Source organism: Athene cunicularia (assembly GCF_003259725.1).
Source record: "Athene cunicularia isolate RWA chromosome 5 unlocalized genomic scaffold, athCun1 chr5_part2, whole genome shotgun sequence".
In the NCBI taxonomy this organism is placed as follows: Eukaryota; Metazoa; Chordata; class Aves; order Strigiformes; family Strigidae; genus Athene; species Athene cunicularia.
Genome location: NW_020799102.1, coordinates 1,368,190 through 1,391,368, shown reverse-complemented (window position 1 = coordinate 1,391,368; position 23,179 = coordinate 1,368,190). Strand labels below are relative to the sequence as shown.

Below are 23,179 nucleotides of genomic sequence, written 5' to 3'. Positions count from 1 at the left end.
GGGGGGGGGGGCCGTAGGGACTCCCATCAACCTCCTCCCTTCCTCACCGGGCTGGGAAGCTGGTAGGGTGTTTGTGGTGGGGGCAGGCTGGGGGTCTCCGGGGCCCTGGCTTCACATCGGGGTTTGGTTTCTGTGTCAGGTGAGTGTAATCTTGGTGAACTGTGGCTTCTGCAGGTAGGGTGATTAAGTAAGTTTGGCTTTAAGAGGTCTTGCTAGTCCCTTGTATCAGTCACACTTTGGATGGTGAGTGAGAAGGGGAATGTTCCTGCAGAGCAGCTGTGCACAGTCTGACATTTAATTAAGCACCTTGTTCCAGAAAGGGGATTGTTATCCCTGAGGTAACATGGGGATAAATCCCTGAGTGTGTGGTTTTTTGGCCTTCATCTCCTTTTGTTAATTAACCATGTGTGTGGGCCCAGCTCCTTTCCAAAAAATGCTGAAGCTACACTCAAAATGTAATTTAAGTTGTAAACCACTCCTCTGGAGATTTGTATACTGGAGTGGTAACACAGTTGCAGCGTTTGGGTGAACGCTAGCTCTTGTGTAGGTAGCTCTGAAAAGCTGAATTCCCATCTTCTGTTGCTGTGACTTGTTCAGCCACGTAGCTCCTCCACTCCCCTTTTCTAGAAGGAAGAGGCACGTCTGGGGTGGTGAAAAGCCAGGCACAGGAGTATCAGACGCAAATCTGCTGAATCTGCCCTGCTTCTCCAGTTCACTGTGTTTCACCTAGCATCGCAGTGTCTGCTTGGGAGCTACAGGGCCAGTGAGTGGCTGGCAATGCTCCTTGTCTTCCTCCTCTCTGTGGAGTGAAGCTTTGTCAGGCTTAGCAGAAGTTGCTGAGAATCACCTGGTAAATGTTGTGTAATAGCTCCCCTACCTGTTTTGGAGGGCGCAGAGGGCTGGAAATGATCCTTGTAGCAGCACCAATGAGTGCTCAGAATTAAGAGAGTGCAGCACAGTGTTCTTCAGACCACCTCTTCCTCCCCTCTGCCTTGTGGTCATGTTGTTTTCCAAGAGGTAAGATGCTCTGGGTATAACCACATCCAATTGTTGTCTTGCTGCAAGTGTCACTTGAGGTAAGTGTGCTTGCAGAGGGAGGCCTTCCTTGTGCTCTCTTGCAATGCTCATACAACTGATGGGTCCTTTCTCTTACCAAGTGACTTGTTTTGCTCCCTGCCTCATCTTTGCCTGTCGTGATAAAACCGAACAAAGCTTTTACAGGCAGAAAAATGGTACCATGAAGCCAACCAGCGCTGTGACACTTGCTGTAGTGCTGCCTCACCAGGGACTAAAGGCCCAGCAGTTGCTGCTTATTTTTAATTATTTTCCTCTCTCTCCCTTTTAGCCTTCTTGTTTTCATCTGCGGTTCGGCACCAGAGTTCCCAGGGCACGTCACTGCAGCAAGGGTAATGTCACATGAGTTTCTACTTTGCTTTTTGCCCTTGAAATGCTGACTTTCCTGGGTGGGGAGGGCAGCTGGTTTTTCCTTTGGAAAGGCTTATCTGACCCTTTTGCCAGTCTGTTGCTTCCCAGTAAGTTTTGGACTCTGCCTACCTCCAGTCACCTTTGCCAGAAGGATGCTTTGGCTGATTTGTGAAATTAAGCAGCTAGAGACAGGTAATTAGATCATCCAATGAGAAAAGGGCTGTGGTGTGGATTCAGCCTGTAGTAGACAGCAAAGAAGCCACTCAAGTTCTTGACTGCAGGAGGGATTTCAGCTGACCCCATCTTTTCAGGTGCTGGTAGCCTGCTCCTCAGGCAAGGTTCATCTCCAATATCTGATAAATACTGAACATGTGCTGCGGTCTTCATAAAATGGGATTTACAGCCCAAGCACCACAGGACACCAGGCCAGGAAACCTTCAGGCTTCATTTGTTTTAGCACTTTGAGAGCTGCTTGCTCGTGTATTTTATTTCTTCTGCTGGGATCTCGCAAGACAGAGCTGCAGGCGGTGCTGCTGCTTGCCTTAACCAGGAGGGGACACTGCAGAAATGGAGAACTGCGAGCAGCGGCATCGGGGCGGAAAATGCCAAGATTGACTCCTTCCCTCTGTGCCGCTGAAGGGTGCAGGAGTGGCCTCTGCCCGCTGCTCCTTGACTGTGTGGGAACAGGGTTTGGATCTCTGCCTCCGTGACACAGCACCTGATGTTACCGCTCAATCCACAGCAGACCCACGAAGCCATGGTGCTTGTGGTTATGTACTTCCTCATTGGTGCTTTGAGCTTCTGCTAAACTAAAGCCCTTTGACAGGTATTGCTGGGCATTACAGAATGAACCGATCAAATGCAACTGCTCTGGTGTGAATTTTGCCATCTTTCACTAACGCCTGATGGTTTTTTCTGTTGGGCAGTTGGCGCATCCTGTGTTATTCACAGAAAGCCTGGATCTCCACGCACAAGGAATTCTGAACTTTCCTTTCTGATGGGGACAGTCTTTACTGAGCAGCAGCTTTCTCTTCAAATTTCAGAAACTGCTACCTTTCTGGTCACCTCACTGAGATCCAGGGTGAATCTCCCTCCTCCTTAAATCTAAGATTGTTTCTGTGGTATTGTAGATCCTTGCTTAGTAACCTGGTGCCCTTTGGTCATGTGTCTCTTTCTGAGTAAAGGCATTTGGGACTTCTCAGGAGAAGCTCTGAGTGCCACAGGATGGGCTTCTTACCTCCTCCCCTGCCCCCTGGGCCACCTACCATGGTTCTGATGAAAGCACTGCCTGTGCAAAGCACTGTCCCTGCTTAGAGGGGTGCTTTTCTCCCCGGTTCTTTGGGAACAAATCAATAGATTTTGTAACTGCCTGTTATGCAGGGATGTAAACAACTGCCTCTGGTCCTCCTTGTTGTCACTCCCTGTCCGAGAGATCTTGAAAAACAGCTAATTATAAGCAAGTGGCATTTGCATTTTTTCTGCTCAGACTCACACTGAGTATCACGTAGTGTTTCATTTTCAAATTAACACCCTGTGGCACATTTGAACAGCATTAATTGCTGTTCAGCTCTGATGTTTTAAGCGGGGTTCTCATGATTTAGTGCTGCCTGTGCCACTGTCAAGAACGACAGTGCATGTGCACAAAGACCTGCAGTATTGACTGCAGGGCTTGAGGCAGGTGGGAATAGTTCGGTTTGGAGGCAGGGGATCCCCCTCCAGTGATAATCCTGAGAAAAGCAGACAGAATCCCCCATGGCAGCTAATGAGAACATGTTGCTGGCTGCTCAATGGAACGCCCCTGGCAGTTTTCAGGCATTTGTTTTGTATCCCTGTGTAGCCTGCTTGCCTTCAGCCACCACTTTATTCACTGAACTGAAGGTGTCTCATGTTGTGGCAGCCACAGACCCTTTTCAGTAAGTAGGGTAGCAGCATCTAAGCATAGAAAGTCTAGCAGACTTCAGGTAAGTTCTCCTCTGCAGAGAACTGGTCATGTGGGTGCTGGTGCAGTTTGAGCTGTCGTTGCTGCCATGAAGGTATCGGTACTCGCTAATCCTACAGAGACGCGTTGTGATGCTTGGGAGGCCACTGCCCTGGTCATCAGGAAGGTATTCAGGGACTGACACAACATCTTGAAACAGCAAGGCTCTTGCCTCACTGGTACAGTTGCAGAGTGTTTGGAAGAGTTATTGTTAAAGTAGTTCTCTGTCACAAGTGGAAGCTGCCCTTTCAGGAAGAATAAGGATTTAATTTGCACCTTTTTAGAAAAATATCTTGGCACTCAGAGTCATCATGAGGAACGGTGCTTGTGCTTGGCTGGCTGTGGAATGGTGCATACTCCCACTGCCTTCCATGGTCAGTCTGAACCAAGAGGCGTGGGGCTGGAAAGCCTTGATAGGGGTCTCTGCCAGTCCTTCCCCAGTGTGGTGGTGTGGCTTGGAGGCAGACACGGTTAGGGCACAGAAGAGGTTTCTGGGCTAAAAGTTTGTGGTGTTAAATGCTGAATGGCACCGGGGGTGGGAGAAGCTGTTGTTACTGCCATTCAGGGAACGCAGCTGTAAGTGACAAAAGAAGAGCAGCCTCATAACTCCTGTAAAGAACCCAGCTGTGGTCTTAAGTCTCTCTAAACCATCTATTTAACAGGGAAGAGCTTCAAAAAATAGAGGAAAAAAGGACGGCTTGTGAGTCATTCGTGTGTAGCGCTCAAGGCTGGCTGAGTGCACATTAGCCCTTCTTCCCCATCAAAGGCGCATTGCCTCCCCAGATGCTCCCTGCTGTCGGGTAACTTCAGGGCTTTGTACTCGCTGCTGAAGGGTGTTGAGGAGCCTTAACGTGTTTAGCCTCTCAGCTGTGTTGGAGGTAACTTGTGTCTATACCTGGAAAAGCTTAACAAGAGCCTTTTAGATAAAACTGAGGTGTAAGCAAGGCTTGAGGTAGGTCTGTCTCCATTGGAGTTGGTGACAAAACTCAGGTCTGTAAAAAACAAGATGGTGGAAAGTCACCGGTGGCCACTGGGCTGGATCACCACTAGCACATCTAGCTGCTGATCTCGACATCAGGAACAAGCAATAACCTAGTCTGGGTTGATTTTCAGTTAATCTTCAATCTGTTTTTGCACTCTTGCTTTGTTTCAAACTACTTCCACTTCAGAATGTTACTTGGGAGTAAAAAAAAAAAAAAAAATCTATTTCCCCGTAGTGAAGTTTATGATAGGGTGGGACTAAAGCAAACCAACCACTGAGGTGTTTATTCCTTTTCCATAAATTTACTGCAATTCATGGGGGACCTAAATGATGCTAAGCCCTGGGAGCAGTGACTGTGTTTAGTGGAGCGTTTGCAGGTTGAACTCAGAAACGAGACCAGGTGTTTTGTGCATGTTTTTGAACAGCCTTCTGATAGGGGCTGCAGCTTCAGCACTTCCGCAGCATTTCTTGTCCTACTGGAGTGCTTTTGCCAGGCGTTGGGAGGGGAAGGTCTGAGGACTTTGCCATGGCCAGTGTACTCCCTTGGGTTAAGGCCTAGGGAGGTAATATGGCTTTGTGCACTGCCTGTCACCCTCTGTCCCTAACACTTGAGACTGGAATAGAAAATCTCTCCTTGCTCATGAGCCTCTACAAGGCAAAACATGGTCTGTTGGAAATTGCTTCCAGCCCAAGTGGGCTTTGTGTCAACTCTTTCAAACTGACAAATCGTTAAGTCTCCTGTACAGCTTCTGCTCCCTAGTCGAAAACCCCTGTCTACTCCACCTCCAACTTCTTTTACCTTTTTTCTTCCCTTCATGTTTCACATCTCTTGACAATATTTGTTTGCTACAAGTGAATCTCACCTTATCGTTCACAGACTTGTTGCCAAAACATCTCTGAGTTCACCCCCATGGCCTGAAGTGAAACTTCCAGATCCTGTAGAAGAAGCGAAGTATCATGCAGGTAAAGTTTTTCAGTCTCCAAGTGGAGAGGAGCACTCCAGTGTTATCACTGGTGGCCTGACCGAGCATTCGTAAGTGTCTTCAATGACTGGAGCTAGTTTTTGTTCTTTGAGATTTTTGTCTCATTTCTGGTATGTGTTAGTGTCTCTGGATTTGTGCTGCAGCTGCTGCTGTTGGGAGATTTGGGTGGAATATGAGGTCTCCTTCATTTATGACAGCTTGTAACACTCCCAGAGCAGTCTTACCTGATGGGGTGTGTTGCTTTCTGAAGCATGAAACAAGCCTTTTGGATGGGAGAAAACAATTATTTTTCTTTTAATGGATAAATCAAAAAGCTAAAGCCAACATAAGCAGTTGGATGGTGGGCACGTCAGGGAGCTGGTGTATTTTGGTGCATCAAACAGAACACGAGAGCCAGCAAAGCAGTTGGATGGTGGGCACACGGCAGAGCTGCAGAGGTGTGACAGAAGGAAGCGAGCAGCTGGGAAGTGACATGGTGTTAGTGAAGACATTCTTGTCCCCTCATCTTGTCGGATGTGCTGGGCGCAGGCAGTGGCCCTCCTGAAGGGAGCCTGTGGACTGTACAGCGGTCGGCCCCGTGCTCCAGGTTGTGCCTGTAGCGCTCCAGCAGTCGTCCTCAGTGCTGAGCCTTCCCGTAGCCAGGCAGAGGTTCCCCTGGCGGCTGGAGTGTGAAAATCAAAACAGAGAAGGTGTGTGTGTCTGGCCTCGTGCTTCCCGGGTGGGGCTGCTGTCGCCCAGACCCTGCTGGGGCTGGCGCTGGGGAATCCAACCTGGGGGGTGGTTCTCAGCACTGGCAGTAACGAGCCCCAGCGGGTGAATTGCTTTTATGGTGTGGCGGCAATTAGCAGCATGTTCTTCGTGCAGGCAGCGAGCTCCTGCAGCGAGTTAGCCTCTGGGATGTCTGTGAAAGGCACCCGACTTCTCTGTGTTAGCTGGGAGAGCTGGGGGGTGAAGTAGAGGAGCTCTTTTCCAAGGATGGAGTGAGAGGAGAAAAGCTGCGTTGTGTCTGCCTTTAGCAGATAGTCTCCTGTCATCTGTGTTAATAACTGGGCGAGTGATGTGCTTTGGAGAGAGCCTCCTGCTCCAGGTCTCCTCTCTGGCTGTTTCTATTTCTGCTTTTTATCTCCTTTGCGCTCCTGGGATTGCTCAACTGACAGAGGAGCACTCTGTCCCTGAGCGTGGTTTGACCCCAGAATGAACCATAAACTGCTGGCTTTGATTTGCTGAAGCCCCGTGGGGAGCAGGGTCCCACATTCCCCTGACTGATTCACATGGGATCCTCAGGGCCACTGCCATTTCCGTGCCTTGTAACCTCCTACTGTTGATGAGCTTGCCTCGTTATCTTCTGGCTGTGCTCATCCAACGCACACAACAGCGAGAGCATTTGAATTCCGCCTTCTAGTCTCCTGCTGGCTGTGGAAACGGCCACGGATCTTTTCAGAAGGGTCGCTCCAGGGGTGCAGAGATGGGAGCCATATTAGTGATCAGATGGTGACATCACTTCATGTTTCCTGTCACCAGAGGTGTTTGGAAGAGTTATTGACAACTTCAGAGCCCAGGTACAGTGAAGAAAATGTATCTCTTTTGGTTACAAAAAGACGAGAAAGTGCCATGGGTAGAAAGCTGAAATTTGTCAAGGAAATAACCCTTGTTAGAGCATGACTCTGCATGGGTTTTGCTAAGAGAAAATTGTAGGCCAGCGTTTTGAAATATTGACCACAGGACTACTGATACACCTAGAGCAGCAGTTTAGAGTTGGAAGAAATTTTTGTACCTGTTGTGCAGTTGAGGGTGTAACGAAGGGAAGGGGTTTGTATTCTCCACACTTTCTGTAGTGGGACACTGTGAATCAGGGAAGAGCACACAGTGGATTTTCCTGGGACAGCAGTTCCAGCAACACAGAAACTAAACTCTTCATTGTAGTAGGAACTGCACCGATTACTGCCTTGCAAATAATTTCTGTTCTCACCTCTACCTTTAATAGTTTGCATCTTCTGGGTTGAATCCTGGGACACTTTCAGAGTGTTCCTGTAAGGACTGGGGTTGGTTTGACTGGGTGCTAAATTCCTGTCTGTTCCAAATGGATGTTGTTTGATTTACATTCCAAGAAAAAATGATTCAGCCACTTCTGAGGACGATAAAGAAAATCTATTTTTCCAGTTATAAAAAAGTTACTCCTTTTCTGACCAGCTCAAGGGGATGGAAAGCTACTATTTGATAGTGGAATGACACTCATTAAGCAACACCTTTTGGTGTTCCCATAAAAAATTTGGTTTGGCTTTGCTGCTCAGGAAGCTGATCGCAGAAAATGAAGTTTGTTCATTTTCAGGAGCTCATCCCTGGGATCTTGCTCGGTGGGTGTGTGCCCAGGGGAAGGGATGTTCTGGGAGGGAGTGAGGGGACGGTCTCTCTTGGCTTTGCTGTGGGTACAGGTTCTCAGGCCAGGCTTTGTTAGTAGGCTGGAACTCTTTTTCCTGTGTATGTTTCCAAACTCTTCCTGATGTTCCTGCGTGCCTTACACAGCCCTGGGCCTTCTGCCTTTGTCTTGGACATTGAGGGGAGCTCCCCTCCAAACATAGTATGTGTGGACAAGTGCATTTGTCTGGAGCCCTTTATATCTGAATACAGAGCCTTGTAGGATGCTTAAGAAATAGGCTGAGGACTCAGGTCATAGATTAGCTGCACAGTGTGTGTATTAGGTGCTTACTTATGCATGGGTTTGCCAGCAACTAAACCACAAATGGGTCATTAAGTTCACGAAAGGGACGCTCTCACATTTTAGGAAATGTCATTGCTCTTGGTCCTTGCTTAAAGATTCCTGGAAGATGAGAGTGTTGGTGGGAGAACAGTGTGGCTGAAGGAGTTCTGAACAGCTCTTCACACCTTTCTGGGTTTTCTGCCCTGATTCCTGCCCTGCTCTTTGTCCACAGAGGTGGTACAAAAGGTGAACGAGATGATTGCGACGGGGCAGTACGGACGGCTCTTTGCTGTGGTCCACTTTGCCAGCAAGCAGTGGAAAATAACCAGTGAAGACTTGATTATGATGGATAACGTACTGGAGGCTGAATGTGGAGACCGAATCCGGTTGGAAAAGGTGACGTGCCATGCTGTGTGTGAGGCCAGAGAAATTGCCTGTGAATGTTCCTTGAGACACAAACCCCATAACCAGTTTTTAAAAACACATCCAGAAGAGCTCCTGTTGGATCCCCTGTTCTCACTCCAGCTGTTTGCTTTGCCTTAGCTTTGTTCCCATTTCAGTTACTGTTAGTGACAACATTATTGTGATTCTGTTGAACAGGGTTGGAATGAGTCGTGCCAGACTGTTGGGAGACAAATATTTGTTGTACTAACTTCATCCAAAAAAAGAGAATTATAGTTGTTGTTTCTAGAGACGTCAACTAAAGACTGTGTTTACCTTGAGACTCGCACACCCAAAATACTTGCAGTACTCCCAGGGGGACTGTCCCTGCCGGTGCTTTGTGAGATCCTTATCGCACTGAGGCTGAGCGTGTTGGGTGGAGGGAGTGGGATGGTGCATGGAGGGGAGAATTGCCAAGATGCAATTCAATAGTCTTAGCCCTGGTTAACTAGCAGGGACTTGTAGAGGCTTATTAATCCGAATCTGAAACAAAAGATTATGAAGAGGGATTCTGTCGGCTTAATGGTGGTTGTTAGAGCCAAGCAAGCAGTTGAGGAGAGCCGGGCAGTTGTTCTACTCAGCCACTGCTCTGAAGTCCAGTTTTGAAGCAGATTTTTAGATGTCCCTTCAACTGGCTCCTGCATCCTTGTACGCAACAGAGCGGAGTGACTCCGTGGAGTAGCCAGCTAGGAATGCAAAGGTCTATATGGGAGTGAAAAAGGTGAAAAACTTCCTAACCACCATAACCCTTTGGGGATTTTACTGGCAAGCATCTGTCTGAAACAAAAGTCAGAACAGCTTGTGACCTTTGTTGCTTCTAGCTGCTGCTGAATGATCAGCATGGGGAAGGAGGAGGTCTGCAAGGAATGCTGCCTCTTCTCACACATCCCCTGCTACCCTGCCTGGTCCTTTAGACAGGCGTGTGGTCAGAGTGCCCCAAAACAGAAGGACGCATCCCTGGGCTGGAGAATCCCCCCCAGATGTTCATTTCCTTATTGCCCATGTCCGTGGAGGAAAGTGTTTCTCTGCCAGGATATGTAGCAGCTGCTATAAAAATCCAGTGATTTTATGAGCTGCCATTCGTTCAGATCCCACACAAGGCATGTTATTCTTCTTCCCTGTATTGCTTTTCATATCTTTTACAGCTACTGGTGAGCCAGAATGGAAAGGTTCAGTGTGTTCTGATCAACGTGGAAGATACTTCTAAAGCAAATTTTAGTAGGATAAGCTCTCCTGGAAGACTGTTCAATAAACCTGTTTCTTGCCTGGTAGCTGCTGTTCCCCACCATCCCTCTCTAGTAACAATGTCAGGTTTGAAATGGGTAAAGGTCTATTTTTAAGCAGTTTGACTCCTTTATGGTGACTGCCGAATCTGGAAGATACTGTTTGCATTTCTGCTGGGACAATGAACCAGTGATAAATGGCTTGATTTCTTTTCCGTAGGTTTTGCTGGTTGGTGCTGACGACTTCACGCTTATTGGAAGGCCGCTCCTGGGGTAAGATGCCTCACACAAGATAATTTTTATACAGGGCTCCAACAGTCCCTGAAACTGAAGGGAAACCTGGATTTATCAGCAGTGGCTTTTTTTCCCAGCCCTGTGGCTTTTGAAAGAGCTGCCAATAAAATCAGCTGATGGCTCTGCTGACTCTGACCATCGCTGCAGTGCCAGGTTAGAGCAGCAGTGCCCATTTTTGGGGTAACGGTGAGATACTCACATCTGTGGATCTTTTTTGCATGGTGTGAGCTTTGCACAAATGTGCAGTGAATCTTGCTCTTCAACATCTTTACTCTCTTACCCTAATTTCAGCGGTAGTCTTCTTGGAATAACCCAGAAATCCTTTCCCATCCCTTAATGTGACTTGGGTTTTTTTTTAACCCATTTCTTTTTTCCCTTGTGTTAACCTAGCAGGCCTTAATTTTAATTTCAGAATTCCTGATTTTCCCGTCCTCCTAGTCGCATAGTCCAGCAACTACAGAACTGGGGAGGAATTTACCCTCTTGGCGCCATCCCCATCCCAGTGCTGTAGTACTTGCTAGAGAACAGCTGCTTTTTCAGCCTTTGCTTTATCAAAAGGAAGTGATGTGTGGCCCAGGTGTTATAGCTCAGCTCTTAGCGCAACCCAGCAGCAGTCAGGAGCTGTTGTTTTCTCCAAGACAAGAGGTTTTAGTGGTAAAACACAAGTCAAAATAAGGTGGGTTGCAGGTGCTCAGAGTTTCTGGAAGTGCTGGCTGTGATCTGGCTGCAGGCTGAACTGCACGTCTGGGTCTTAGCTTGAACCACAGCAACTTTGGCAGAGGGTGGTCAGATAAGGAGGAACTTGTCCTCTGAGAATTATTTCTTGGTGACTTGTAGGTTCCGGGTTAGAAATACCACATGGATTCGAATTGATTTCACTTCTGAGTGCTCTCTGTGGTACCAGAGGCTGCTGGTACTGACAAGTTACTGGTGACGTGTTTGTACAGCTGATAGCGTAGCTTCAGTCACACTGGTGGCAACTGCCTGGGCCCCCTGGGCCAGACAGGATTTTGGGGGCTGCCAGTCCTTTTAGCAGGATTGCAGATAGATCTGGGATAGCACATCATCAGGAGTCTTTGAATTACCGCCAGATCTTGCACTTGTGGAAGATTTTTAGGAAGGGGAATCTCATCATTAGGACTAGAAATGTCATCTTGCAGAAATGCAGGCAAGAGTCCCAGTTCTGCAGACAGGGATATGCCATGGCAGGCAGCTCAGGAGCCCTGTCCTTTGCCTGGCTTTTGACTAGTGGCCCCGGGCTGGTTCTTTGCAACTCTCTGTTTGTGTGCTGGACTTGGGATGTGGCCCAAGATCCAGGAGCTCTGGGGTGGGAGGAAAAACAGCTCTTTGGTTCCTGCAGGTGCTCTAAGTTTGTGGAAAGTGCTGTCAGTTGCTTGAAGCAGAACAAACCTGCACATCTGAACTTCAGTAACTTTGGCAGAGGAAGATAGTGGGAGGAGAAGGCTGACCAGACAAAGGCTGCTGGGGAGGTGTCATCCTCCCTCCAGCTGTGGGGAAACCTCCCAAGTCCACAGCTCCCCAGGACAGGCTGGGGAGAGGAAGGCTGAGCCCAGCATGTCACGAGCAGTGTGGCCTGCAGTTCTCTCCCATTCTCCCAGTTGTGCCCAAACCACAAACATTTTGGAGCGGAGATAAGAGGTTGGATGTGAACAAAGGCAGTTTTGTTTTTCTGTTGTTTTAAAAATAAACACATCAGTGAATGCTTGCACTAGTGTCTGCGTAAGACAGTTCCTTACAGCTGCACTCCCTGTTCAGAGTTGGAGGCGGGTAGGAACTTGTCCTGTTTTGGACAGATGGTCATGTTTTAATTTTCTGTAGCAGCCAGATACCTCCCAAGATGACACTCCTCTAAAGCCTTAAAAAACAACAGTGCAACAAAACATATCTGCATGGCAGAGGCTATTCTGGGACCTTCTAGCTGGCTTCTACTCTGGAATCTGCTGGGAAGTAACTCGCTGTCTGGGCAACTGGCACAAGGGTGTCGGGCAGGATGCAGACGTTGTTCCCTGTTAAAGCCATGCTAGAAGGGAGCGTATCCTTGGGCAGGTTTGCATTTTAAGCCATCAGTTGAGTGTTCTCGGCTGTTTTAGATGTGAGGGAAATGAACGGTGCCTCAGTGAGAAAGTTTAGCTGATTTCTTGACAGAGGTTTGCTGATAGGAATTTTCTCTGCTAGATGAGCCTTGCTTTTTCTCCTGCTACCTGCTTTTTGTTTCAGTGCCTTCGGTGGAAATGACAAAGGGCCCTGGACCTGTTCTTTTCCCAGACAGCCAGGCTGGGGTTCAGGTACTTTCTGCAGGGAGCGAGCGAGCTTGTCACTTGAAATTATTACCTCTGAGAGTTATGATCCTTTGGGGTTGGGGGTTGCCTGGATCTTTTTCACTGCTTAATGACAGTAGCTTTCAGCCCAACATAGATCTATGAGATTTCAGTGTGAATTTTTCTTGCCTGAAAAAATCTGATAGATGTGCTTTGTCATGAAATTCTCTGCTGCTGAAAGCAGCAGGCCTGACAGTCTGTGTCTGACTCTGGGAAATCTGTGACCCCCTTTTTATTTTTATGGACATTCCAGTCATACCCAAAACATTCGATAAAGATTTTTTTTATTTCCTTGGGCTCTTTTGCTGAGAACTTTTCTGTTCATATGCATATTGCTGGCAAGTTGGTTCCTGCTGTGCTTCAGCCTTCCCACCAGCAGATCCTGGTGCTTTGTCCAACAGAGGAGGACTCACTGGGGCCCTTTGGCCTTGAGCTTTGACTGGCAGAGTGGAGCCACGTGTGGATACTCAATTGTCTCAACAAATGCCCTTAAAGATTTGCTTGACACCATGTCAATGTCTGCAAGCAATATGGGGGGACATTTATCTACAGATCTGTGGCCGTGTTTCTCCCTTTGGCTGGATGCTGCCCAAGGCTGAAGACAGCCAGGGCGGTCCCGTGGTGAGAGCTGTGTCAGGGGTAGCTCAGCCATGCTACTGCAAACCCTGTCTCTCCCGAGAGCCACACAGATTTCAGTGACCGGGTCACTTCATCTGGCCTGGCCGCTTTCCAGGTTTCCCATGTGATGATAGTGAGGGAGTTTCTTACATGCTTTTATGGTCCAAGCCTGTGAGAAGTCAGGGGGAGTTTAGCTTTGCCTTTGCCCTCAGTGGGCAGGAAGCAGACACAGAAGGAATAGCTCCCTAATTGCAGTGGTAGAAGGTAGCCAACCCTGCAGCACAGGTTGCTCCCTGGTTTCTTTCCTAGAGTTGCAAAGCTGCTGTGTATCTTGGTGGTGCTGTTGGGCCCCATCACTGGGCAGAACTTCCTTCAGTTGGGGTGTCAGGGTCACCCAGTGGTCTCCTAAAATCTGGATTAATATATGTCTGTTTTCTTCTGAGCTAGACACTAAATGCAGATGTATCAGTGTTCTCCTCTGGCTGGCTGTCCCTCCTCCCTCAAGGATTCAGTCTCTGACATATATTACACCCCAGAGAGTAGATGTTCAGAGAGATGGCAAATGTCTCGATGCCTTTGGCCTCCTGGTGACCTTGCTGGAACAGTTGGGCTGGATGGGCTTCCCCCCTCTGCCCCCACTAACTGCAGACAGTCATTTATCAGGAAAATGTTCTTTAAATGTCTTCCGATGGCAAAGTGAGCATGCTAATGAGTTTAGTGGTATTCTGCAGTGATGCTCCATGGAAGAGCATCTCTTTCTCCTCCATTGTGGCTGTTGATTAAAACCACACTTTTCAAAGCTTTAGTCTAGCTCTTGTCTGGAGGTGCTTGTCTTCCCAGAGAGCAGCTGTTGTGCAGACAGGTAGCTGGTCCCCCAGAGCATCCTTCAGACCAACTTGTTCTCCAGCTCTGGCGTTTTTCAGATGGCAGCTGGAAATCCCAGTGCTCTTTTCCTAACTTCAATGGGACTTCTTCTTTTGAAGCTCTGCAGAAGCCCCGGGTGGACAGAGGTGTGTCTGTTGGTGAGGTGGTGTGGGAGGATGGATTGCTCTGTGATTTTGCTCACCTTTGAAGAAGTATGGGACATATTCTTCTCTTCATCTCCATCCTCAGGGAGGAAGATGTTTACTTGCTGAGAATTTCCATGTGTAGAAATGAGCTTTAGAAATATTTTGAGTCATAGAGCAGTCTTGCCGCTCAGCCTGAACTCCCCCAGCTGCAGGGCAGGGAGCAGTATGTGGAATCCTCAGCAAGTCCCCAGCTTCTCTTTCAATTTGGGGTAAACAAGCAGGACAGACCAAGAGTGGGAGGCAGAAGAGAGGCATGTGGGAGGAGAAGTGATTGGCTCCAGCAGCCAATTAGCTGTGCTTCCTGCCAGAAACAGTGGGCCAGATCCCTTTCACTGAGCCTTTGCCAGGACTTATTCAGGTGAGCAAGGTGAGAAGACTCTCCTCCTGCTGTCTGTGATGCTTTATAGAAGGAGGAAGGAGTTCTGTGTTGAGCAGAGGGGCCATGGGTGGGTTTACCCTGTACTGTAAACAAGGTAGGACACATCAGATGATGTGAACGTGCCAGGGGAATTTATCTCGCTATAATCGTACAAGTTCCTGCAGGTTCATCTTACTACTGGCTCTGTAGGTGTTTCAGATCTTATCCCTCCCATGACAGAGAGGTGCTGCCCTGCAGACGATCACATCACTTGGCTGATCCATGTCCAGCACTTCGAGGCTTTTCTCGCACTGTGAAGCCAGCAACCGGGGGGGTTGCCCTCCTTCCACGGTGACTTTCTAGTTCCCGTGGCTCTGGGCTCTGTAAAGTAGAGGGGGTGTTGTCTGTATGTGGCTGCTCCTCAGAAACCTGCTCACTGATAGGAGGAGAATGTAGATAATTAAAAAGCAATACTTTTAAAATTTATTTTTAAGGAAAGATCTTGTCCGTGTGGAGGCTACTGTGGTTGAAAAGACTGAGTCGTGGCCAAAAATTAACATGCGCTTTTGGAAGAGGCACAACTATCAGCGGAAGAAAAGTAAGATGAAAGGAGCTTCCTTCCCTGCTGCTTTGTTGCTGGATCTGGGAGGGGGAGGGATCATGACACAGGGATGGCGCCTGGGGAGACTCATTCACTGTATCCCCAGGGCCCCTCCTGGCACCCCAGTGTCCCGCTGTGTCCAGAGCACAGTCGCTTGAGTTGCCCTTGCTCCAGCACCCTTTGTTAGGTGGCCTTGTGAAAGGTCTTGCTAAAAAAAAGGTATCCTGGGGAGAAAAGCAGCAAAAAGCAGTCTTATCTCTTTCCCAAGCCTTAAGTACTGGATATGTAATCACAGGTGTTGGCAAGTCCTAACAGTATCCTGTGGCAGGCTCTCTGCCCCTTCTGAGGTATGGCAGAGAGAGAAAAGCATAACTGTTTTTTTTAATGGAATGGACGCTAAAACCTGGAGCAGACTGCCCCAGTCCCACGGGAGCTCTGCCTGGGGCCCTGACCCATGCTGTGCCAAGGTCCATGGCCACATCTGTACCCTTCTCCCGGCAGCCATCGCACCTTGGCATGTCTTCACCTGAGGTGGCTGAGCCAGCAGGAGCCTCCTCCAAAAGGTATACAGCAGTTCTCTGTTCTCAGCTCATCTTTTTTTTTTTCTCTTTTCTCATTCTTTTTCAGTCATCATAAACCCACAGACTGTCCTTCGGATAAACACCATAGAAATTTTCCCCTGTTTGTCATGAGTGATTGATCGGGTGTTGTGTGGCTCATGTTTATTATTGCTTTAGGTAATTATGGAAATAAAACTGCTTTGTCATTGGAAAGTTCTGGACTTCTTGCTGTTGTTGGGAATGGAAATCTATATGTACTTTCCTTTCAAAAAGCCAAAATGAAGTCTTTTTTAAAACTATTATTTCAGCCTTGATGATGCTTATTTGTCAAGAGTTTTAAGCAGCCCAGGATCCGTTGCTAGCTGTCAAGCTGTTTCATGGCAGCACCTTTACCCACGCACCTATCTCTGTAGTTCAGGAGTTCAGGCTTCCAGCTGTGTCTGCAAAATACCTCAGGCTTCACTGTCTGTGGGAGAAAAGGACCATCTGCCTCCCCAGCCCCAGAGATGGGGCTCTGAGCCCAAAAGCAGGATCTAGGTGTATAATGAGACAATTTAAAGAGCCTGTTGCTGTCCTTAGTTCCCTGTGTCCTTGCAGGATCCTCTGCACCTGGACTGTGTGTGCCCTGGGGGATGGTGGGGCAGCAGCCCAGCTGGATGAGCTGCTCTGTCCTCAGGAAACACACACACCACACACACCCCCCACTCCCCTCAGACTGCTTGCCTTGCTGGTAATAGGCAATGTGTTTTTAAAAGTGCTAAGTGTAATTTTGCCACCCACCTCTTCTGACAAAAGCCCTGCTGCTCTGCTCATATAATACGTGGTGGTGTGGGGCTTCAGGGAATAGCCTGGGGTACAGTTGGGCCCACAGCAAATGTGGGACTGGAGAGAGTGGTGAAACAAGAGGACTTAAGGGTCCCAAGTCATGCAAAGTGGTGAAAATCTGTTGTAAAGGTTAGCAACAGGAGCTGCAGCTGAGAAACCTCTTAAAGGTGAGCCAAAGAGTCCATTGCATAGCAATAAATTGCCTGCCATCAAAATAATGGACACCTGTGGCTCAGACTGATTTCCAGCCTGTTACACAGACCTGGTGCTTAACTTACTGGTGTATTTTCATCTCTAGATCTCAGTATTTTCTCTCTGCTTGGTCTGGAGGTTGAGCACTGTTGCTTGCTGCACAGCTTGTGCAAGACTAGATTCAGCAGGTTTATTCAGCCGAGGCCTGCATGTGTTTCTGGGCTGTAATTACAACCAGGAGGAGTTTCCTAGAGCTGTCAGCAGGCTTGCAGGGTAGCTGTCACTTCTTCCAGCTGCCATGAGGAGGGGTGAGTGGGCCCTGCTCCCCTTGTCGCTCTTCCAGGGAATACTTTCCTTCACAGGAGTCAAGGGGAAAGTCCATATGTGGGTGTCCTGTCCCCCCAAGTGATTCCTTCCTGGGGCCAAGGTTGCCCACAGCCCTGTACTGGAGGAAATGTTGGTTTTGAACATAACTGTGTCTGGGTCTTGTGTCTTTCAAATCTCACGAGTAAGTATAAACCTGCAGGAGATCACCTGAGGTGCCGCAAGCAGCGAGCTCGGTGGCCCAGACCACCTTTCATCTTGCTCGACGTCAGCTGGAGAAAGATCCAGGCGTGCTTGGGTTAAGGCAGTTCTTTAGTTGCAGGAGGGAGAGAGAGAGGGTCATCTGCAGAGGCTGACTCATCTCTTCCCCTCTTGCTGGCACAAACAGAACGGCCCTTGGGAGATGCTGCTACTTCTCTGCTGCCTGTACAAGGAGGGTGGATGGGCACCCAGCTTTGAACTGGCCGACGGGAGGAGGAGGGCAGGGACCCTCCTGCCACCAGCTTTGGTCGCTGTGTCCTTGTTCCCAGGCTCTTACATGTGGCAGGCAGTGGGGGGCCTCTCCAAAGCTCATCTCCCACCTCTTCCTGTGCGGCCGCCGGCAGCGGCGGTGAGTCACGGCATGGCACGGGCTGGCACGAGGACTCGCCGCTGCCTTTGCTCCCGGGCTGTTCGCCGTCCGCCACGGAAGCAGCACCGCCAGCTGAAGCCGTTTTCCTGGAAACCTCTTGGTCCCTCTGTTCCGTAAAGCGTGTGAGTGCTGGGGCTGAGAAACGGCACGTCTTGGATTGAAGAGGATGTAGGGAGAACTTGCTGTCCTTCCCGCTTACAGAGAAATGCTTGAAAATAACAAGAGACCTCAAGTCTCAGAAACTGTGAGGAAGAGCCTAGGGTTGATTCGAAAGAAAAAGCAAATGCCTTGATGTGATCTGTAAAACCAGTTCCCACAAAAAAGCCCTTGGGGAATGTAATTCTAATCCAAGTGAGACACTATATGAAATGAGGGTGGCTTCACAGTGGTTCTGGGGGAGAAAAATTCAGGAAGGGATAATTCAACCAATATTAGGAAGTCCTGGGTTTTGCTTTGAAAATTTTACAATGTGAAATTAGAGCTAAATGTTCAGGTTTTATTGAAATGATGCATTCAGACTGAAGCAAAAGGGGATTATTTTTGACATTTTCTTAAGGGGAATTTAAAGAAAAAGCTTTTTGCTGTTCCAAGTGGAAGCAGAATTCCCCAGTTCTTCTCCGGAGTTAAGTTGCAAGTCTCCATTTGGCTTCACACGTTGGGGGGTGGCTGCTTGTGTTCCTCTTTCTGGCTGCTAAACATGGTTTGCCACACTTAAATAGTTTAAGAGCAGAAATTTCTGAACAAAGCAGGCTTTTTCCCCCTCCTCCTTAAGCACTGATGCATAGTGGAAATTCATCTGTTAGGACAAAACATCTTGTTGGACAGCACGTCAGACCAGGGTGGAATTTGGAGATGCTGTGCCCAGAGCCTCTCGAGCTCGGACACCCACGGGGGTTAGATGAGAACCAGGCCCGAGTTCCCGCCATCCAGCGCCTCTAAAGCAAAACTGCGGCGTTTGTCCCTGTAATCTCCCCTCGATGCTGTTTGACTCTGTAAATAAGGACTGGCTGCCCGGGGGGAGGCTCGAGAGCCGGCACAGGGGGCATCTGTCTGCTCTGAGTCAGCACCGAATTCCAGCATGTGCTCCCTGCCCACCGGCCACAAAGCCACTGGCTGTTCTGGTTTCTCTCTGGTGCTTTCGAAGAATGCTGGTGGGGCTCTGCTTTGCTCCGGCAGGAGGACAGCAGGCTTCGCAATGCTGACATTTTTCCACAATAAGGAAGCGTTGTTTTCTCGCCAGCTGGGCTGCCGGAGGTTGGCTCAGGAAGGGTTATCGGGAGCTGCCTTTTGCTTCTCTGCCAGCTCTGCGTTGGCCCTCGCATCCCCCCCTGTTGGGCACGAACCCCTGGGCGCAACAGAGGGGGTGCCCGGCTGTGCTGTCCCCCCTGGGCTCCCCTCGCTCCCCCTTCCCCATCCTGAGGTGTCCAGTCAAGCCCTGACGTAGCGTGCACAAGGGATCTGTGAACTGCTGGCCTGGCTGCGTGTCAGCCCAGCCCTGACGTCATCCTGTGCCCTTTTAAGAGCAATGGACCGTGGCACCTTAATTCCTTTGCAGCTGCATGGGTTTTTTTTCCTCCTCCTCAGATACAGCTTCTTTCAAGAGTTGATTTTGAGCAAGGTTTCAATCACTTAAAAGGCTAATGCTGTTCTAAACCCTCCAACAGGTGGGCTGCTCGGATGCAAAGTCTGCAGCTTAGAGGTGCTGGGATTTGGGTTTCACATCCTGACAATAAGATCATCATCATGATTGAAGGGCAAAGGGCCTATGCTGGTCATCCTACCAGCATAGGATAGCTTTCTGTAGCATATCTCCAGAGCTCTGTCTGGACAAGTTTTAAATTACCTACGTGATGGGGTTCCTTTTCCTTCCCTTGGCAAGTTGTTCTGTGTTCTAAAATAAGCTTCACAAGCGAAGCCATTTCTTGCAGCGCGCAGGCTTCCCGTTGTGAGGATCCGTTATTTGTGCAGCCTAATGAAGTGTGATAGATGTGGTGAGTGTCAGCGTCCTTTCTTCCCAACGGCCAGCTTCTGCAGAAAAACAAAAGTGCGTGAAACTCTCTTTTTGGGACCCAAGGGCCCGCAAAGGGGTTTAGTAACTTGGTTGTGATCTTTGGATCTGTTTAACGTTCACGCACTCTGCCATGTCATGATCTGCAGGCACTGATCCAGTTGAAGTGGCAAAGCAGCTTGAAAAGTTCTTAGGACATGTTGCTCGGGCCTCCGGGGTGGAAGGGAAATGCTGTTAGTGTACCCCTTTGGTGTGCTTTTTTTCCCCTGTCAGCTTTGTGAAGGCGTTTTTGAACTCTTTATGTGCAGCCAGATTTATTTTCTCAGCATGATCTTGCCACGTTTTGGCTGCGCGTCGAAATACACTTTCAGCAACAGACAGAATGGAACACCAGGAAACTGCGTTGGTTTGATTTCTCTTGCACTAGAGGTTTTCTTGTCTCCTGTGACCATAAAAACCAGACACTTCATTAAGAGGAGAAAGGGAGTGCTTCACCACTGGCCCAGGCTGATGCAAAGCCCATGAGGGAGAAGTCAGAGCGCAGCCAGCATGCCTGGGCGTGAGCAAGCCCTGGGGCCAGGTGCCTTTCAGCTATTTTCTCTCTCCCTATTTATAGAATGCTGGAGAAGCGATTGGGACCCGCGTCCCTGCGCCTGCCGCGTCCCTGCCTGGCTGCTCTGGCAGCGTTTGCGTGGCTGAAGTAAAGTCAGGGTTTGATTTCGGAAGGAATGGAGCGAATCTGCAAAGCCGCAGAGAAAGGAGAGGGTCCTGAAGTCTGAGAGCACTTTTTAATTACATGCTGGCTTTGCTATAGCAACCAAAAATATGTTTATTGACAGGGCGGCATGGCTTCAGTTATATTCTTGGAGAGCATTCCCTGACGGCCCCATCCAACATTAACTCTCAAGAGGCACGCTAGCAGTGTTGTCCCAATAGGAACAATGTTTGTATAGTCATTAACAAGTGACAATTAAATGTGATATGCGAGTTGGAAGGGTGGGCTTTGAGACCTTGAAGTGGATGCTCAAGATAAGCTAAACATTGGGGAACCAAAGCTTTGAAATACTTTGGTCATTTTTGAAAACAGGGCACAGGGTCCAAAGTCAGCTTGAAACTGAGTTGGTTTCTGCGTGGATCTTCTATCATCCTGCACCTTTGGGTCATCTGATGGAAAGAGAAAGGACTGGCTTTTATTTTATCTTCCTTTTCTAAATAAAAATAAACACACCACTTTTCTTTCAGTAGCTGCAAAGTTCAAGTTTTTTGGGAGGACTCAAAATAGCTAAGGATCCAGCGGGGATTTTGTTTGGACCGCGGTATGGGACTCCCAGGATCGGAGGCTGCAGCCTGAGGTGATCTGGTTCTTTGTCAGCTTTAGGACAACTTTATATTTCTGCTGTATTTTTGTTTGCAGGGACATGATTCATGGGTGCCTTTGGCCCCTTTCCCGGTGCAGATTCCACATCTTTAAAAAACGGCAAGTATGGAATAGCCTGACCACAAATATTTCAACAGAAAACAATATCTGCTCAGCCTACCTTCATCTGGCTCTGCCGCAGGTGCTTTGTTACGCTGGAGGTGGCTTATTCAGCGATTGCGGATGATAAAGTCGTGTTTCCGTTGTCGTCCAGCTGAAAGGTCCCCGGCAAGCATGGGACCGCGCAGGCAGCAGCACTAAGTGCACACCCGGGAGGCCACGTGGCTCCCCACCATGCCAAGGGGCTCTGGGCATCGAGTGAAGAGGAGTTTCTCTGGGTAGTCCCCAGATGTGCTGTCAGGGACATAAACCCACCAGCTCTGGGGCCCGAGCCAACTTTTTCTGAAGAAGTCAAGTATTTCTCTGTGTCATCTCTGAAGCGGTTGGTGTTGGATCAGAGGGTCACAGCGGCCCAACCAGCCTGGTCATGGGAGGTGGCTGTGAGGGGGTGTTTTCTCCCCAAGCTCTCGGCAGGAGGGGCTGCAGCACTACGGGGTTACCTGGTGCTCCCCACAGCCAGCGCCTCACGGGGCTGTAGGTGAGCGTGATGCTGTCAGGTGCAGCACTCTTAGCTTTGTAGTCTTAAGGATGAAAAAGAAACAAATTTACACAAGTTCTTGTCTAGGTCAGTCTACTTTCTCTGTTTCTGAGAGAAGTTAAATAACACGGTGTTTTGGAGGGAGAGGAGGAAGCTGTGTGCAAGCTGGCCAGAGATGTTTCTCCTGTAAAGCTCCACTGTGGCCTAAGCACTTCATTGCTCTACGATTGGCTGGATTTAAACACTTGCCACCGAAGAGTTTTGGGGGGACTTAGCTGAATGCTTGTATTCTGTCCTGAAGGCAAAAGGAGTATAGGAGATCATCTTAATGGAAACGCTGCCCCCCCACGCCACCCCTGCTGCAGGAACAGTGCTAGGTGTTCCAGTAACACTTGTACAGGGCAGAACTGGTGTGGTCAGAGCTGCCCTCGGGTGTCTGGGTCGGCCCTTGTGCTCTCCAGCCATTTGGGCTCTGAAGGAGGAGGTCAGCGGCGGTCGGAGAACAAGAGATTGGTTGTTGCCCAGGGCGCTGGATCCTGAGCCTGATGCCCTTTGCATAAGGTCATCCCAGAGCTGAAAGACGCCTTCTCCATGCTGAGAGCATCTGCCTTCTGAGCCTGAAAGGAGCTTCAGGCCACCTCTGCAGATCCTTCTCAGCCTATATAATGTCTTCAAAATGCTTAACTGTGCCTCAGCTGATCAAAAGTAACTGAAGAGGGGGCCTGGCTGGGCAAAGGAGAACACAAACTGCCAAGACCAGTCTAAAAGGCCTTATCGGAGTCCCAAAGTCCAACCTGGGGCTTCATTGCTTGCTGGACATTCAATTTTTAAATCCATCCTTCCTGTGCACTTGTTCCTGCATCCCTGCAAATCCCTTTTAATGCAATCAAAATCCCAAATTAAAAATCCCTTTTCCTGCAATCAAGATTAAGGGGAATGGAGGTGGAGGGACTGCTGGGCTCCTGGCATGGGGCTGCAGTGCCGGCTGATCTCCCACGAGGTGAGGGCAGCACCTTCTTGCCACGAGGGATCCTGGCACCAGAGGAATCCAAACAGCCCTTGGGAGCAGAGAAAGAGTTATTCTGGATTCCTCCAGCCAGGACCTGCCTGCCAGTTCCTGCCTTCCAAGATGCAGGGGTTGATTTTTTCATGACCACTTTTTGTCACAAAACTTGCAAGAAAACAGTTTTCTCCGTGGCTTCTTCCTCACTGTCAGATTTGGCTGAAATTGGGCAATGTATTTGAAAATAGTAGTGACGAGGGACAGGCAAGACAGAGGACTTGATTGCAGACATCTCATTTCCTTAGGAAATCAGGCTAAAAATAGGAAAGGAACATAAAGGAAGCTTCTTTTTCTTGACACCCCCCTCCCTTCCCCAGCTGGGAATCGGATTTTGTCCTGAAATCGGAGGGTTTTTGCTCTTGCTGTTCTCTTCTGGGCTCCAGATGTAGCCGAGCCTTGAACGTGTCTCTTGTCAGCTCTGGATGAGCAGCGCGGGAACAGGGTCATTGTGAGTGGCTGATGCCTGGGAAGCACTGGCCGCTTGCACTGGCACAGCGAATTTCTGGGTGAGGTCTGCTGGCTCTCCAGGAGCGCCCCCCCCCCCCCCCCCC

The 23,179-nt window shown here is 49.0% G+C and overlaps 1 protein-coding gene across 1 annotated transcript; it reads left to right on the top strand.

Moving 5' to 3' along the window:
- Positions 1-1,295: 1,295 nt before the first annotated feature.
- On the top strand, positions 1,296-15,783 carry MRPL21 (mitochondrial ribosomal protein L21). Its single transcript, XM_026850431.1, has 6 exons — positions 1,296-1,406; positions 5,263-5,348; positions 8,299-8,462; positions 9,951-10,003; positions 14,904-15,007; positions 15,638-15,783. The coding sequence occupies exons 3-6, from the start codon at positions 8,322-8,324 to the stop codon at positions 15,700-15,702; spliced, it is 363 nt and encodes a 120-aa protein (XP_026706232.1). The 5' UTR covers positions 1,296-1,406; positions 5,263-5,348; positions 8,299-8,321; the 3' UTR covers positions 15,703-15,783.
- The last annotated feature ends 7,396 nt before the right edge of the window (positions 15,784-23,179 follow it).